Consider the following 18317-nt stretch of genomic DNA (forward strand, 5'->3'; position numbering starts at 1 on the left):
TCCACCAATAATTGCATAGTTTCCGCCTCCTGTCGCAACTTCCTGACGACATCGTCTCCAGTCACCACTTCCTGCTTCCGCTTCCGACATGTTGGTTATACATAAAGGATGATTATAGAGTATGGTTATATCATAAAGATAGTCATAGATGAATGATGGTAATACAAGATGGTTCTACCACTACTACAAGACTAGTTCTACTATAGGCTTATGGGACTATGAGTTAGGAGATGTAATATTATTAGGAATTCTAATACTTGTCAAACACTTGTTGATTAGGGTAAAGAGTCCCACTCTATCACGGGCAATTTAATGCATGTAAAACTCTAATAGAGTATAGAAAGTTTCACTCTATAAATAGGTATTGTAATCCAAAAGGAGCACGTACAATAAAGAGAGACAACTTAGGTCTTGTAATCCAAAAAGGAGTAAGTAGAAAACATTCTCATTATTGTAGATCTGTTATGGACATCAATAAAAGAAAACCCTAGAGGTTTTCCTATATATATTGTTAATCTTCTTAGTTTTATTCTTGCTTAATCTTTATACGCTTTAATAATCTTTTCTATCTACGTGGTTGTTTGGATCAAGAGGTATCAGAGCACCAAGATCTTGTGGATTAGGTGGTTTATGGTCTCAACACGTGACCGTTACAAGCAATCCCGCGAAGAAAAGAAAACACTAGAAGTTTATAGAAAACCAGTTGTGAGAAAGAATTAAGTGAGGATGTCTAACAATGAAGAAAAAACAAGACTCACAAAACTTGAAGAACAGGTTGAAACCCTAACTTCTAAGATGAACAAGTTACTGGAAACGTTGTATGCCAAAGAAGTCTCACCAATTACCACTTTAGAAAAATGTGAAGTTAGTGCCGGAAAGAGCAGGTTGTTGTAGATGCTGATGGAGACAAGACAACACAACTGAAGATGGAGCAACTGAAGACACCAGATCTAATGAAGATGTGGGTAAGTCTAAGCGTCCCATTCGAAACCTCAAAATCGACTTTAAGGTTGATATTCCAATTTATGATGGAACCATTGACGCCGATAAGTTGGATAACTGGATTGATTGATTAGAAACTTATTACACCATATATAAGTATTCTAATTCGGATAAAATCAAGTTCGCTACATTGAAACTTTATAGTCATGCTCTTACATGGTGAAAGTCTTTCCGCAAATGCCACGATAAATTCAAAGAGTTGATGCGAAAACAATTTTACCCGATAGGTTTTGAGCAAGAAAGATGGTTTTATCCTACCGACAGAAGTTTGGTCAAACCGTACAGGAGTATACCACTGAATTCCATAGCCAAGCATTGGTTTTGGACATCGATGTTTATGACTACGACGATGTTTTTATGAAGTATATGGGAGGTCTTGAAGAGTATATACGCAAAGAACTAAAATTGTTTGATGTAGATACTATTGAAGATACTAACGTGAAGGCTATTGCTATTGAGTCAAAGAATAGTAAAGCCAAAAAGAAAGATGACAAGCATATAAGTCTGGAAGCATATCTGATTGGAAGAATGACATGAAGAGAGATGGAAGTCAAAACAGTTCGACCTCGAAGAAGAACTATTGTGACCATTGTGAACTTTCAGGGCACACAAAAGATAGGTGTTGGAAACTTTGCCCTGAACTTCAACCTAAATAAGGAAGGGGAAAGAAGGATAAGAAATCAACTTTGGCGGCACAAGCAATAGAAGAACTTCTAGCGGTACGAACAGCTGATATGAAAATCAATCTCATGGTCAAAGCCGATATAGATTCAGATGATGCTATTCATGAAGAACTCTTCAATGTCAACTTAAGCAGAGTGTTGTAGAAGCTATCATTGATTTCCGAAGCTCTTGTGAACAAGATGGGTTTGGCGACAACACCACACCAGAAGCCGTACCCATTAGGATGGATATAGATTATAGAAAGCTTTAAAATTGAAGATCACTAAACGGTGTCACTATACTAGAAAAGGCGTTTATCCGTTAGCTCTGGGGTGTTACACTCACTTAGACAAAAAGTATTAAGGGGTGTATCCGTTACTTAAATTAATTTTAGTAACGGTTATATTTGTTACTATTGCAGAAAGGGTCAACTTCCTAGCAGGTCCAAGTGGTACAGTCGTGACAACTGACAAGGGGACTTCTGAGTTCCCTCATCTCAAAATTTAGCTTGAGCAGGAGCTCAAGGCTCCTAAAAGGAAGGAAGGGGAACGGGGGATCCAGGAGGATCTTTACAAGAATTAATAACTCTTCCGCAAATACTTGCCGCTAATAGTTCCACCAATAATTGCAGCCAATAGTCGCTGCTTCTAACGATGGCATCTCCAGTCACTGCTTCCTGCTTCTACTTTCTCTTCTGCTTTCAACATGTTGGTTATACACTTGTTGTCTAATGTTTGTCAAACACTTGTTGTGTAGGATAAAGAGTCTCACTCTATATCTAAGTCTTGTAACCCTAATAAGAGTAATTTAGTGCATGTAAAACTCTAATAGAGTAAGGAAAGTTTCACACTCTATAAATAGGTCTTGTAAAAAGAGCGAGTACAATAGTGAGAGATAACTTAGGTCTTGTAATCCAAAAAAGAGCAACTAGAAAACCTTCTCATTATTGTAGATCTATTTTGGACATCAATAAGAGAAAACCCTATAGAATATAGAACCCTAGAGGATATTTTTCCTCGGTTGTTAATCTTCTTAGTTTTATTCTTGCTTAATCTTTCTTCTCTTTAATAATCTTTTCTATGTGATTGTTTGGATCAGCAGCAGCATAGTTAGTAAGTTAGCCAACTGAGCATCCTATTTTCAAAATGCTTCCTCCTAAATTCCTAACAAACTGAGCATCCTATTTTCCAAATTGCTACTACTAGAAAGCATTCATCTCTTTGTACACCATTCATTCCACATAAACCTATTTAATCTGTTTAGAAAGTTATTTTCATAAACACAACTCAAGCATTAGAAGAAAGGCAGTATTCATATTAAGCTTTGGCGCCTGAAGAGAACCGTATGAGTAGACATGCTCAAAAGGGGAATTATATGCTCAGTTGGAGATTATGTACAATGCATAATACACAAATTTGTGGAAGCACATCAACTGCAGCTGAAACTCTAACAAAATGCAGCAGTCAACTGCCTTGCTGACCTAGCTTCATGTTAATTAATGTATGCATCTCTCTCCGGCTTGGGAAATACTTGATCTCTTCACATGATCATCTTGAAGGACTGGAAGTAGAAAAATACACCTTGAGTTTGCATAGCCATTCCGAGACCAAACAAAACCATTAACGCCTGCGAGCATCCGAAATTCTGAACCAAACGATAGAAGACTTTCTGTGTTGCACCAAGGTAAAAAATTACAAATTAGAAAATCTTCTGCCGCTTTCCTTCCATCTTTGACACCTCTATAGTCTATAATCTATACACAATGGATCTTGTCAGACAGGTCCTTGCATGACGAGTATGTAGACCGTTCACTTTTAGTTTGACTTCATCTCGATATCTGCACTCTCTTCTGTCGCCATTTCCGGGTTTTCTTTTGGTAGGAGTCCAAGGAGAGGCAAAGGCAATAAGGAACTAAGATTGCAGAGAATTATTAAGTACGCCAAATTATTAAAGCTGTCCTTTGTGACACCAAAGAGTTCAGTCAGACCCGCACCCATTAGTCCCCCAACGACACTCCCTCCGTTGGAAATGGACATGAGAGTGGCAAACAGTGTAGCCTCCATACCCTGAGGACATAATCTTGCTGCCAACACAAGTACTGGCATGAAAGATGCCTGCAAAACCACATAATAAATGCTGTCTAACAGTAAATTTATTGGTGATGTGAAAGCGTCATTATCGATTATCTACTGAAAAAGAAAGCTAATCTAAAAAAAATAGTAGAAAAGTAGAAAGATAAATACAAAACAAAACAAAGAATAATATAATTAACAGATGAACTAAATTGGTTCAACTGTTCTCTAATATTTGGGGACGAGACCCTCGTTACTGATAAGCATTACATGTATATAGACTATAGAGTAGCTATGATTAGATTGAAGGAGGTTGTTAATACGAATAATTAGTATATAAAGGAAAAGAGCTAACCCGATTTGGTTCAGAAAAAGGTGGAAATCTAGTAACAGTATACAAGTAGCACATATGGTATAACTGTAAAAGTAATGATAAAAAATATATTACCTGCCCAAGGACAGTTATAATTAAAGAATCACCAATAGCGAACCACTCATCACTTATACCAAATTGCCGATTTAGTCCAGTAACAAGGAAAACCTGTTCAAGAGAAACGAGAAGTTTGACCTCTCAAACAATTTAATCTAGTTAAACTTTCCATATCAAAGTGCATTTTCACACACCTGTGTCATTCCAAGAACTGAACCTATAATGGTTGTCACAAGAAATATTTTCCGCAATGCAACATTCTTCAAAAATCCATTATACAGCCCAACGCCTAATAATGACGCAATAGAAGTGACAAGCTTAACGCGACCAAGAAACTCAGCAGTAAAACCCAGTTGGTTTGTGCTGCAAGCCAAAAAAAACAAAATTTCGCTACACTTTAACAATTCTAACTTAATACTACAAGTCTATGCAAGTATGTAACACGTAAGGAGCTGAGTTTTGAGTAGGACATCATCTGAAATGTATAAGAAGAATTGACAATGACTGGGATAGAACATACGTAAAGTAAAACATGGCTGATTCCGAATGAGGTGTTGCCTGCCATAGAAAAATGAATAAGGTCGGCAAAAATACGTTAGGCTGCCGAATTGCTGTCCAAAGCTGAATAAGGTTCTGCTTTGAACCTTCAATGAATCCCTGGCTGACTAAAGGGTTATGTCCTCTTGTTGAACCCTGCATACTCTGTTCTTTAACAAGAACAGCAACTGCAGATGTTATAAGTGGTAACAGCGCTGTGACACCAAAAACAAACCTGCAACCAACAACAATCATTTTATTGGTTAGGTAAGCGAGTCAGCGAAGGTTCAACTACAACAGAGTATTCAGAAAAAGAATATAAATCACGTACCTTACACCATATGCCTCCACCAGTGAGCCACTAAAGTAGGCACTTATAATCCCCCCAAAAGCAGAAGATCCCCAACACAAAGACTGAAGAGATCCAGATGTGCTTTGTGACTCACCACGAGCTCTTTCTACGACCATGGAATCTACAACCTGCACAGCACCTCATTTTTACGGATTCAAATTAACGATGCCATGGGAATATAGCAATACATAAGCTAGAGTCAAGGATTCACACATAAATGCATATACACTTCAACATTAGTTTGTATACAGTGCTTAGGTTTGTAGAAAAGCACATGGAAATGAGTCAGGCAGTCGGCATCCCTTTTTAGTGAGGACCACAAGTCCCCTAAAAGGTTACCCTGCCAGAATGTGTCAAATAACACATTTGGTTGAACATCCATGGATTATTAACACTATCCCCGTGGTAAATCTATTTATATGCGATGCATTGTACTTGATGTCCAAAATAGACATTCCAGTATCAAAGCCCCATATTGCTACCCTATAGAAGCCGTGAATCCACACTCAGATAAGATGCAAGTTTGGGGGGGGGAGGGCAAAAAAAAAACTGCAAGATCAGTGAGTCCTTTGTGAGCAATGAGTGTGCTTTGATACTTACAACATCTGAAAAGGCAACAGAAAGTGATCCAAGAAGAATACAGAAAGCAGCATCGTACTTGCTGTCGACAAAGGTAGCCATCAAAGACCAAGAAAGAGCCCCAAGAAGACCCGATAAAACAAGGTATGACCTTCTTCGGTAACCAAAAAGAGGAAAAGAATCACTGTGAAGGCCAAAAACTTGTTACAACTCCTGAATAGAAGAGATATGGGTACTACTGAACAAAATAAGAAGACCACAAGAATAAGAAAAAGAACAAACAAACAAACAAACAAACAAACCAACCTGATAAAACCATAGAGAGGCTTGATTAGCCATGGTAATGCAGAAACACCAGTTACCACTGCTGTCTAATTAACAACGAAGAATTTGTCAGTCCTAATGATATTCGTACTCAATTACCAATCCACTTAATATATAAGATAAACTTCCATGTTAGTATTAACTTAATTCCTAAACACATCCACATTTTATAGAGATAATTAATTGTCAATTGAGCAAAAACAAAAACTTTGGTAGTAGGATAAAATAAAAAGGAATTCGATCACCGAATAGAATATAATTGTTTGCACTGAAGTATAACATAAACTAAAATGGCATTTAAGCTACACTCCCAAAAACCTATTGTCTTACATTCATTGCTGAATATTTCAAGACTTAATGTTGCATCAACAAAAAAAAAACAGGTAAAAAAGGGAATCAGGTTGTGCACACATAAAAGGTGTGAGCACTTGGTGGTCCTTAGATCAAATACTCATGAATCGTTTAAAGAAGTTGAAGATTATTAAAAGATGGATCCATAATTTCTTTCAAAGAAAATTTTCAGTGGTGAAGTTGTTTGAAACATTTTTTAACACTAAGTACTTGTATTGTAAATTTTAAACACACTCACCAATCTATATTAGTTTGCAGCTAAAATCAATATTTGTGGCATAGGACTGTTTTACTTTTGTCCAAAGAAAACGGGTGAAACAATGATTTTTCCAAAGCAAATCCAGATGACGTTAACTTTGTCACTCACCACCATGTTTGAGTACATCCATAAATTGTATATGTTGGGGAAAACGATGTCAATCGATCCCCACTAAGATAGCTTGAATATGAACACTCTAAACTCCAATAAAAAAATCTAAGGTTTCACTACAACCAACAACCACAGACATAAGCTATGGAATTAACTATCTTAAACAAGCAATAGCAATGTAAAATAAAACTTACCACTATTAGACACAAGATATAACGTGGTTTGGCTAATGATGCCTACTTCCACAAGAGCCAATTATTTTATAAGTGTGAGAATGAAAATTACAATCTCTCCAAACTTACTAGATCTCTCTTCACTAATATCTCCTTACAAGCTTTATCTTTTTGCAAGGGTTTTCTCTCTTGTATGACTTGTGTGACTTATGGGTAAACAACCCTAACTTCATATATATTGGATTCTGAAATTTCGGTGTGAAACGAAATTCCAAATCATCTCGGTTTGTCTACTGAAAACCGGACTCCTAACTGTGCACAGCATAGGGGCGCACGTGTAAACTTAACCAGAAGCATCAACTTCAAACGATGTGAGCAAGTCATTCAAACTCCTCAGAGTCGATCCCATGGGGTCGTCCATCTTCACTTCATGAGGGAGTGCGCCCCTTAACCAAGGCAAATACAAGGGTGTGTGCCTCTTGTATACCACCAGGTCGTACCAGCAAGATGGTGAGGGCTCCCCCCCCATGAAGGGGATACATCCACACATTCCCAAATCACAATAGGAGTGTGCTACCATTCCGACGGTAGCACAATAAACATAAAACTTGCCCTTTGGCAAAACTTTGGTCATCATATCCGACCTATTTTTGTCGGTATAGATCTTCTCAATACACAATTGTTTATCTTCTAGAACTTCTCTAATATAATAATAACGCACATGTATGTGTTTGGATCTAGAATGAAAACTCAGATTCTTATTCAAATGGATGGCGCTCTGACTGTCACAAAAAACTACAAACTGTTTCTATTTTAGCCCTAGTTCATTGAAGAACTTGTTCATCCATATCATCTCTTTGTTTTTTTAGTGGAGAGGGCAATACACTTTTGCAACTTCAATAGCCAATAAACTGCTCCCCCTGCAAATGTAAACAAATAACCACCGGAAGTGAACTTCATTGAGTCAACATCACCTGCCATCTGTGTAGCCTTCAAGTAAAGTTTTACTCCCACCAAAACACAAACACACCTTGGAAGTGCCCTTGAAATATCTCAATATTCACTTAACACCTTCCCAATGCTTTTTACCCGAATTTGACAGAAATCGGCTTACAACACCGATGGCGAAAGCAATATCCGGTCTTGTACACATCATTGCATACATCAAGCTGCCCATTGCGGATGCATAAAGAATCTTTTGCATTTCTTTCTTCTCATGCTCACCCTTTGGACACTTATCTTTGGTCATGTAGAATTGACCATCAAGCGGACAACTCACTGGCTTTGCTTGATCCATGTTGAATCTCTTCAACACCTTCTCAATATAGCTTCCTTTACAAAGCCACAACTTCTCACTCTTTCTGTCACGAGCGATCCACATACCAAGTATTTGCTTTCAGGGGTGAACCTAGCATTTCAACTCTCCCCAGACTAAACAACGATAGCCAGAGTCTTAAACAAAAAAAATAATATACACATTCCAAAGAAACAACTGAAACACCATAATTCACAATTCACAAGTAGCCAAATATATATACTAATTCATCAAAATATCTTGTAAAGTTCAACTACAAATCTATTTAAAAAGAAAAACTAATTAAACGGCATTTTACGAGTTTTGCAGGCGTCAAAATCATTTATTACCAAATCCAGATCAATATCATTAGCAAAATCCCTTTTAATGTAGATAACCATTGAATCTGCAAGAAACTCATCCTCCATCTTGTTTCGAAACTGTGTTTTGATAAGTTTCATGGCTGAGAACGCCCTTCTGTAGTTGCTGTAGATATGGGAAGAATAAGTACAAGACGAACTAATCTATAGTAAGACTTCGACTTTCCAGTTTCAACTAATCTTCTACACAGCTCAAATATCGTGGACATATTATAGAAAACCGAATTACGACAAACATCAATCTCATAATGCTGCAGCTGAGTTATCAATATAAGTATCTCTTGATCACTGAAATCTCGAAAGTAAAATCTTTCAGCAAGACTGCAAATATCATCAATCCTAAATGATTTAAAAGCATCTTTAGGGGTCAAAGCAAAGCTAAGAGTAAAAAACTCTAATGTTTTCTTGGTGAATCTACTTTTCAACTCCATTAACTGAAAATCTATGGCACTGTTATATATCAACGCGATACCGATGCTCAAACGTTATGCAATCACGTTGCTGACAAGCACGACCCGTGCCCATCGTATAGCGTGAATCCATATTAGGCATATCAATATTATTCTTCTTGCAAAACAAATTAACTTCACAAAAAAAAATGCTCCAACCATCGTCTCTCAGGTTTTGAAAGAGTACTTCTGTGGTGGAGAGGAGACTAAATGCATAGCATTAATAATGTCTTGAGATTTTGCAAAGTATGTCAGCGACTCCCATAATCTTACGTAGCAAATGTAACATGAAAACAAACTCAAACGATCTAAGTGCAATAAGAGCACCTTTAGCTTCCCCCCGTTTAGAATTAATTGATCCATTTTTTGTGTTGTTCTCAAGAACACGAGAAAGTGCACTAAATGAAACTATCAAACTCTTCACAGATCAAAAATGGGAGCTCCAACGAGTAGACCCAGCTCTCTGCAATGCCGTAATCTGATTCTCCCCCCTTCCTGTCTCCAGTTCACCACAATCAGTATTCTAAAAAACGGCTTAGGTGGCCGTTTAGGCGGTGCCTAGCCGTACTGATTTTCACCCTAAACGGTTGATAAAACGGTGGACCGTTTAATCAGGACTTGGCGGCGGATTAATCGGTCTAGGCGGGGCTGGACGGTTTAGAAGGTCCAGTTTGTTTTTTTGGCCCAATTTGTTATAAGCCCAATTAAATTTAAAATCCTATAGGCCCAATTTAAATTTAGTTAAAAAAAATCCCGATAGGGGTTAGAAACAAACAATCGGGCTCTTCTTCTCAGTCTCTCTTCTTTAACAAAAGATCAACTGCTCTTCTTCTTCTTCTCGGTCAAGATTCTTCAACAAACAATCCAGTTCAACCGATTCTGCTCTTCTTTTCGGTATGTATTTCTTCTCTCCAATTCTGCTCTCTTTTTTTCTTCTCTTTTTTTTTCTTCTCTTAGCAATCCAGCAACCAAAGTAAATTAAAATAGCTAAGGTCAAACAATCCTCACAACACGTAAACCATGGCGCGACTAACAGATCCCACCTCATTCTGTTTCCATGATTGTTGATGGAAGTGCGTTGTGCACCACTATTAGAGAAAAAATAAATTAATTATACATATATATTTAAATAATTAATTAATTAAATAAAACCGCCTAGCGCCTAGCGAAATCTAGCCGCTTCTAAAGACTAGGCTCCACTATGTCCGTCCTACTACCTTTAAGCGTTTTTAGAACATTGACCACAGTCAATCAATTTTTGAATTTCTTCGACTTGAACTAGTAACTCAGCTTGGCGCTTAGGAGAAGTCTTAAAATAATTGACAATTATGCCCAACTTCGAAACAATGCACGTAATACGCACTAGAGCACTCCCTAAGAAATAAAGCTTGCAATCCATTCCAAGCACCCTGCATGTTGCTAGCACTATCATACCCTTGACCCCTCATATCATCAACAAAGAGATTGTTCCGAACAAGAATATCACATATTTCATTCTTGAGGGTTTGTGAACAAGTGTCATCAACGCAAACAACATCTAAAAACTGTTCACGTACAAAACCATCATAGTCGATAAATCTTAATACAATAGCCATTTGTTCTTTATTTGAAGCATCTTGTGATTCATTAACAAAAATACAAAACTTAGCATCTCCAACTTCCTCACGAATCTTACCCCTCATATAATCACTAATAATATTCAAAAACTCTTTTTGAATATTCGGAAAAGTATATGTGCTTTTTTCGGAAGCCTTTTTGAATATCCAACTCTTTGGAGTTTTGAACGGCCTTGATTATCCTTTTCAATAGTTCTAGCAACATTAGATGTCTTGGTTTCTTTTAGTTTAAAGAATGAATCTATCTTTCGCACTCCCTTTGGCATTTTAGACGTATGAAACATTAAAATAAAAAACAAAGGAAAAGAAAAACCAATTAACCATCAACATTTCATATTTTAAAAAAGAAAAGAAAAAAAAAAAAAAAACTAACATATATAATAAATTACCTGAGGAGAACGAATAGTAGAATAAGTGAAGAACGTGGATTAGAATTAGGCAATTAGAGTTGCTAGTGAGGAATGAAGAATCAAGATTTCAAGAGATATCGCCGGGTTGTTCTTTTGTTTATCGTCTGTATTTCTATTCATGAGATATCGTCGGGTTCTTTTGTTTATCGCTGGGTTGTTAGACTTCAAGAAAAACTTTTGGGTAACTGGGCCGAGCTTTAGATTTAAATACATACTAATTTTTTTTTTACCCAAACGGACCCCAGGCTAAAAGCCTGGTGTAGCCCTCTGTTTGCTGGGTCCGCTCCTGTTTACTTTGCTTGACCCAAATCCTTCATCTCAAAAGACTTGCTCAAGTCTTTCTTCAAATTGGATATCTTATTAATGTTCTGGCCAACTATCAACATATCATCCACATACAGCAAGAGCACTATGAAATCCCCATCTGAAAACTTCTGAACAAACACACACTGATCAGACGCAGACTTCTTGTAGCATTGTTTCACCATGAAGGACTCAAACTTGATGTACCACAGTCTCGGTGCCTACTTCAAACCATATAAACTTTTTCTTAGTTTGCATACAAAATGCTCCTTGCCTTTGACCTCAAAACCCTCTAGCTAGTCCATGTAGACATCTTCCTTATGATCATCATGAAGAAAAGTTGTATTGACATCTAGTTGCTCAATCTCTAGATTCATACTTGTGGCCAAACCCAATACCACCCTGATAGAAGTCATCTTAACAACAAGAGCAAAAATTTCATCAAAGTCAATATCTTTCCTTTGACCAAATCCCTTCACAACAAGACGAGTTTTGTGCCTTGGATATGGATTACTCTCTTCATGCTTGACTTTGAAAATCCTCTTGTTCTTGAAAATTTTTCTTTTTTTTGGTTTCTCAACTAAGTCATCTCATCTTGTATGGTCTTTAACCATTTCTCTTTATTTGTACCTTCAAGAGCCTCTTGATAGTACATAGGTTCTCCACCATCGAATAGTAAAACATATGTATGTGGTGGGTACCTAGTTGAAGCTTGTCTTTCTCTCTCGGATCTCCTCACTTTGTCTTCTTGTGGCTCAGGAGGATGCACTTTTTCTTGCTCAGGTGGTGATTCATGCACAGTTTCTGCATTTTCTATCTCAATAGGTTCAATCCTATCATAAACAATAGGATCATCATCATAAGCCTCAAACCCATGGTTCTCTGCATTCTCAATGTTTTTTGCAACTTGTTCTACAATAGGAACTTCTGGTTCTAAATCAACAAGATCATCAACAAAAGCTTCTAGCTTCTCACCATTCTCAAAATCTTCTATTGTTTGGTCTTCCAAGAACACATCTCAACTTCGGATTACCTTCTTGTTGATCGGATCATAAAGTTTGTAACCAAAATTCTCATCCCCATAACCCAGAAAATGCACTGCTTGCTTTTGTCGTCAAGTTTTGATATCTCATCCTTGGAAATATGAACAAATGCTCTGCACCCGAATACCCTCAAAGTATCCATAATCAATATCTCTACTTTACCATACTCTCTCTGGATAATCACTATTCAGAGGCTTCGAAGGAGATGAGTTGATCACATATACGACTGTGCACATTGTTTCTACCCAGTAACTCCTTGGTAATTTAGAGTGAGACAACATGCATTTCATTCTTTCTACAATGATACGATACATCCTCTTGGCTATACCATTGTGTTCCAGTGTCTTGGAAACTGTCTGCTCATGACGAATCATATGGCTCTTGCAATACTCTTCAAACGGCCCAATGTATTTTCCCCCATTATCTGAATGAATACACTTCAAAAGCTTCTTTGTCTCTCTTTCCAACATGCTATGGAAAGTTTTGAACACACAAAGAACTTCATCCTTGGTCTTCAAACTATATACCCATATCTTTCTTGACGTATCATCAATAAAAATCAACAAATACAAAGCTCCTTCGTGGGATTTCACTTTTATGGGGCAACATAAATCCGAGTGTACTAGCTCAAAGACATTCTCCTTTCGGTGAGAAGAGAATCTTTGGAAAGACACTTTATGTTTTCCAACTAAACAATGAGTACATCTATCTAAATGTGTACCTTTGATATTTGGCAAAGCCTTTTACTTAGCCAGAACTTACATGCCTCTCTTTCTCATATGACACAATATTTTATGTCATAGTTCGGTGGAAGGTTCTTCTTGTACCGCATTTAACTCTGTTTTAAACAAACTAGCTTGCGTCTTGTAAAGCGAACAACTCTTCTTTTCTTTGACTACCACAAAAGAACATTTGCTTAGTTTCCATACCCCATTACTAAACAAGCTTTAGAAATCATCATCATCTAACTTCCCAGCGAAAATTAGACTTAGTCGAATGTCAGGGACATGTTTTACATCCTTGAGTGTTAAGGTGTAGCCAACATTAGTTTCTACATGAACATCACCAATGCCTATAATTTTCGAGACTCCATTATTACCCATCTTTACCTTACCAAAATCACTCAATTTGTAAGTAGTAAAGAAACTCCTGTGCGGTGTGATGTGATAGGACACTCCGGTATCTATCACTCACTCTGTATCTTGACATAAAGTACTAACACAACACTCACCACAATCTGACACAATTCCTACTTCACTCTGAAGCTATGACAATAGAGTCTCGGCCAGTGTTGTTTTTTTTTTCATCTCTAACTTGTCTTCGTGTACGGTACTAGTTTTCTCATCCCTCTTCAATTCTATGCGTTCATACTTGAAGTGCCCATGGATACCGCAATGATAACACGACAAGTCTTTATTAGGAGGTCTACTCATGCTCCTAGGTTTTCTTTTGTCATCATCTCTAAAATGAGATGGCTCTCTACTTTTGCCTCTCTCTTGCCTTTCTGTGACAAGGATCTCTGAGCGACAGGAGCTACTCTATGCGTCCCTTCTTGTCTCCTCATTAAGGTCTTCCAATTTCTTCCACAGGTTACAAACGGTAGTCTCTTGGGATACACGATGGAATATACTATCGTCAATCTACTGTTGAATGTACCCAATAGTTTTTCTATTAAACGTATTCCAATCGGCATCGGATACTGTATCCGGTTTTACTATTCCATTCTCAATGGATTGTGCCAAGTCATTGCAATAAAACAAGTCTTCCATCTTGACTTTCCAAAATATATAGTTACTTCTATTTAAACTAGTCATGCGAGTGTTTATAAAGTGATCCATCTCAACAAACTATTTCAACTCAAACCTCCTTTTAGGAATTTAATCAAACACCTTTCGAGCGAAGCTTGGAACAAAAACTTTTGTGATTGATCTAATCACGGCTCTAATACCATTTGTTGGGGAAAACGATACCAATCAATCCCTACTAAGATAGCTTGAATATAAACACTCTAAACTCAAATAAAAAACTAAGTTTTCAATGCAACCAACAACCACAAACCTAACCTATGGAATTCACTATCACAAACAAGCAATAACAATATAAAATAAAAGTTACCACAATGAGACACAAGATATAACGTGATTCGGCTAATGATGTTTACTTCCACAAGAGCCAATCATTTTATAAGTGTGAAAAGGAAGATTACAATCACTCCACTCAAGTCTCTCCAAATTTACTAGATCTCTCTTCACCAATATCTCCTTACAAGTTTTATCTCTTTGCAAGGGTTTTCTCTCAAGTTTGGTTGTTCTCAAAATTGGTTTTCTCTCTTGTATGACTTGTGTGACTTCTGGATAAACAACCCTAACTTCATATATATAGGAATCAGAAATTTCGGTGTGAAACAAAATTCCAAATCATCTCGGTTTGTCTGCTGAAAATTGGACTCCTAACTGTGCACGGCATGGGGGCATGTGCAGGCTAGGCATATTAGGGGGCATGCACCCCTTGTGTAAACTCAATCAAAAACATCATCTTCAAAAGATGTGAGCAGATCATTCAAACTCCTCAGAGCCGATCCCATGGGGTCGTCCATCTTCACCTCATGAGGGCGTGCGCCCCTTAACCAAGGCAAATCCAAGGGTGTGTGCCCCTTGTATAAAGTTAACGAGGTCGTACCAGCACATGGTGAGGAACCCCAACAGTATAGTATGTAATATTCAAAACCAACAAGTCCAAGTTTTCAATGTGCTTGTCAAGAGGAGGGCCACTTAAAAACATTTTTGCTCCGGTTGGTAAATAGAAAATAAATAAGGTGATCTCTTTGATAAATCTGGTACGAAGACAGACAAGAAACAAATAGTAAAATTCAGGAAAAACCCACCTCTGCTGGATCTAAGTGCAGGTCATCTTTCAAGTAAAAGCTAACTGCAAGTCTAGAAAGGCCTAAAACTCCTTGGACAAAATACACCATAGCAACCGCAATGGTATCTGGGGACAAATCAACCCCAAAGCATGTTACGTAACTCGCATAAGATCTCTTCTTATGCTTAGTGGTTACAACAATAGAGTATGCTTCCTGCTCTATATCCAATACTTGTTTCTCCGGAAGCAGCTGGTTTCTTAATGAAGTATCACCTGCATCTGCAATCAGGCAAAAATGTAAACATGCATGTTCTCACAGTGCCCCTTTTGAAATTGCATATTAAAAAACCACTACTAGTATATCAACAAGCAAAGGCGTATTGGTCAATTATCGCCTATAAAATATTATCCACAAAGCCCATACTAAAAAAAAGAAAAGAAAAACGAGTATTTAAACAAAGTAAGAAATAGTTTTACCTTGTTCGTTTTCATGAGCAAGGAGGGAAGGTGCAGATGATATCGGAACAGTGGCAGACATGTTGTCTTTCTCGGGAGGTTTTGGTTTTGGTTTTCGTCGAGTTTGTTTTGAAATTCCGGAGAAAGTGATGAGTGGGAAAGATTTGCAGCGGAGGGGAGAGTTTGATGAAATGGGAATTTTTTGGGTCGATGGATTTATTAGTAGTAAAGTGGTTGCCATACTCACTCTCTATTTGTGTACTATTTAACTGTTTTTCTAAGCCAATTTTATTTTATAATAATAATCAGGATGACCAGATGCCACTCAGAGCAGTTACTAATTTTAGACCATCAAAATTGTGTGCATCACTGTCTTACTGATACTTTTTTTTTTTGCTAACCGGTGTGACTTGTCCGTTGGAGAGGCAATGATTTTATGGATGCAATGCAAGTACGCAACTATACCAGTATACATTGGTTTTGGGTTTGGAGTTTGGAGCTAACCCCAACTATCCTGATCGACTGGTTGTGTTTTCATTTTCGCTTATGTTATAATCCTTCGATCTAATTAACAATTTGTACGTTAATTTAAAAGTAAACCACGATACATAAAAATATGTAAGGAAGGAGATTTTAGACTCGATGCGGTATTGAGGACTGGTTTTCTATTTCAAGGATAACGAAAGTGTTTAGTCAGGTTTATTTTCTCTTCCAACCCGACACCAAACCAAGACATGAAGATTCAAGCCCAAAGACAAACAGAAATGGGTTTTGGGCCTGTGTGCTCGGGTCTATTGACAATATCTAGCCCAAATTGGTAGGAACAGGTATTACTACTGTACTTTACTGTAAAATCCCATAATCAATTAAGAATTTCTGGTTTTCTTTACAAACTTCCAAGAATTTCTGGTTTTCTTTACAAACTTCCAAGTCCTAACTTCAACACTTCTGATACCTAGCATGAAAAACGTTTTCTTATAACTAAATATTATATCATGCTTTTGTAACATGTTTATTTATTTCTGATACCTAGCATGAAAAACGTTTTCTTATAACTAAATAGTATATCATGCTTTTGTAACATGTTTATTTGCAAACAAAATTCGGCCTTCAAGGCTATCTTATGAAAACGCTTTCTCATTGTGTTTGCAGTTTGGGAAATAGTAAAGTAAAATACAAAGTGTTGGGGTTTAACACCGATACCAATCGATTCCCCACTACACAGATAATTTGTATTTGAACAATAACAACTCCACTTAACAATCTAAATAATTTCTACAACCAACTAACATACCCAACACGATAAACAACTATTAACAACAGATAATAATGTAAAGCAATAAAAGCAAACCACAACACAAAGATATACCGTGGTTCAGCCAATGGTGTCTACTTCCACAATAGCTAGTCCTTATAAAAAGTGGGAAGGAAGATTACAATCATTCCTTGCAGTCTCTCATCTTACTAGATCACTCCTCTCTCTTTACAGGCTTGTCTCTCTGTAAATGTTATCTCTCAATCTTGATTACTTTTAAGATTGGGTTTCTCTTTTTATTCTTGTGTATTTTCGTATCTCTTCTGAGTGTTAGGTTTTGCCAAAAATTCCAACCTTTATTGCAAACTCGCGGTCCACAAAAAATAGAATTCTGCAAAAATAGGCATGGGCGGGCGGCGCTGCAAAGCAAGGCCAAGTCGGCCTTGGTCGTCTTTGAAGTGCACGGAGGTCGACCCGAGGCATGGCGCAGTCGCGCCTGAAAGCAGCTTATTCGGCGCGGGTTAGCTTTCCAGGCTTCTGCGACGCAAAGCGAAAATCCTTTTCTCCTCATGTGAGGGATAACTCCAACAATCTCTCCCTCCGAACAGTGAATGGGGATACCTCTATGCAATTTCCAAATCAACAGGAGGAGTCTGCTACCATTCCGGTGGTAGCACAATAAACATCAAACTTACCTTTCGGTAAGACTTCAGTCATCATATCCGACCCATTCTTGTCGGTATGGATCTTCTCAATACACAAATGCTTGTCTTCGAGTACTTCTCTAATCCAATGATAGCGCACATGTATGTGCTCAGATCTAGAATAGAAACTCAGATTCTTGCTCAAATGGATGGCGCCCTGACTGTCACATAGAACTACAAATTGTTTCTGCTTTGGCCTTAGTTCATCGAAGAACCTCTTCACCCATAACATCTCTTTGCAACATTCAGTGGCTGCAATATACTCGGCTTCCGTAGTGAAGAGGGCAACACACTTTTGCAACTTAGATTGCCAAGAAACTGCTCCCACTGCAAAAGTAACCAGGATAACTAGAGGTGGACTTCATTGAGTCCACATCACCTGCCATGTCTGCATCAGTGTAGCCTTCAAGTAAGGGCTTACTTTCACCAAAACACAAACACGGTTTGGAAGTGCTCTTGAGATATCTCAATATCTACTTAACACATTCCCAATGCTCTTTTCCTATATTTGATAGAAATCGGCTTACAACACCAACAGCGAAAGCAATATTCGGTCTTGTACACACCATTGCATACATTAAGCTGCCCACTGCGGATGCATAAGGAATCTTTTCCATCTGACTCTGCTCATGCTCACCCTTTGGACACATCTCTTTGGTCATGCGGAACTGGCCACCAAGCGGACAACT

At 37.7% G+C, this 18317-nt stretch overlaps 1 protein-coding gene across 2 annotated transcripts; it reads right to left on the reverse strand.

Annotated features, from left to right (window-relative positions):
* Positions 1-2958: 2958 nt before the first annotated feature.
* On the reverse strand, positions 2959-16020 carry LOC147518202 (Major facilitator superfamily protein). Of its 2 annotated transcripts, XM_086590119.1 has the most exons (9): positions 15691-16015; positions 15233-15492; positions 5942-6006; positions 5657-5819; positions 5036-5184; positions 4688-4939; positions 4362-4530; positions 4186-4278; positions 2959-3779 (listed from the first exon to the last, which is right to left on the reverse strand). In XM_086590119.1, exons 1-9 carry the CDS (start codon positions 15908-15910, stop codon positions 3480-3482), a joined length of 1671 nt encoding a protein of 556 aa, XP_086446245.1. In that variant the 5' UTR covers positions 15911-16015; the 3' UTR covers positions 2959-3479. The 2 variants fall into 2 exon arrangements, with proteins under 2 accessions (XP_086446245.1, XP_086446246.1); XM_086590120.1 differs by lacking the exons at positions 5657-5819; positions 5942-6006 and having other exon boundaries at positions 15691-16020.
* Between the last annotated feature and the right edge of the window lie 2297 nt (positions 16021-18317).

Source organism: Coptis chinensis, chromosome 2, assembly GCF_015680905.1.
Source record: "Coptis chinensis isolate HL-2020 chromosome 2, ASM1568090v1, whole genome shotgun sequence".
NCBI lineage: Eukaryota > Viridiplantae > Streptophyta > Magnoliopsida > Ranunculales > Ranunculaceae > Coptis > Coptis chinensis.

Coding starts and splice junctions, on each gene's coding strand:
- LOC147518202 (XM_086590119.1), bottom strand. CDS start 15,910: ATGGCAACCACTTTACTACTAATAAATCCATCGACCCAAAAAATTCCC. Junction 4,531..4,687: donor TCAGCCATGTTTTACTTTAC/GTATGTTCTATC, acceptor TTTGGCTTGCAG/CACAAACCAACTGGGTTTTA. Junction 4,279..4,361: donor CAGTTCTTGGAATGACACAG/GTGTGTGAAAAT, acceptor TCTCTTGAACAG/GTTTTCCTTGTTACTGGACT.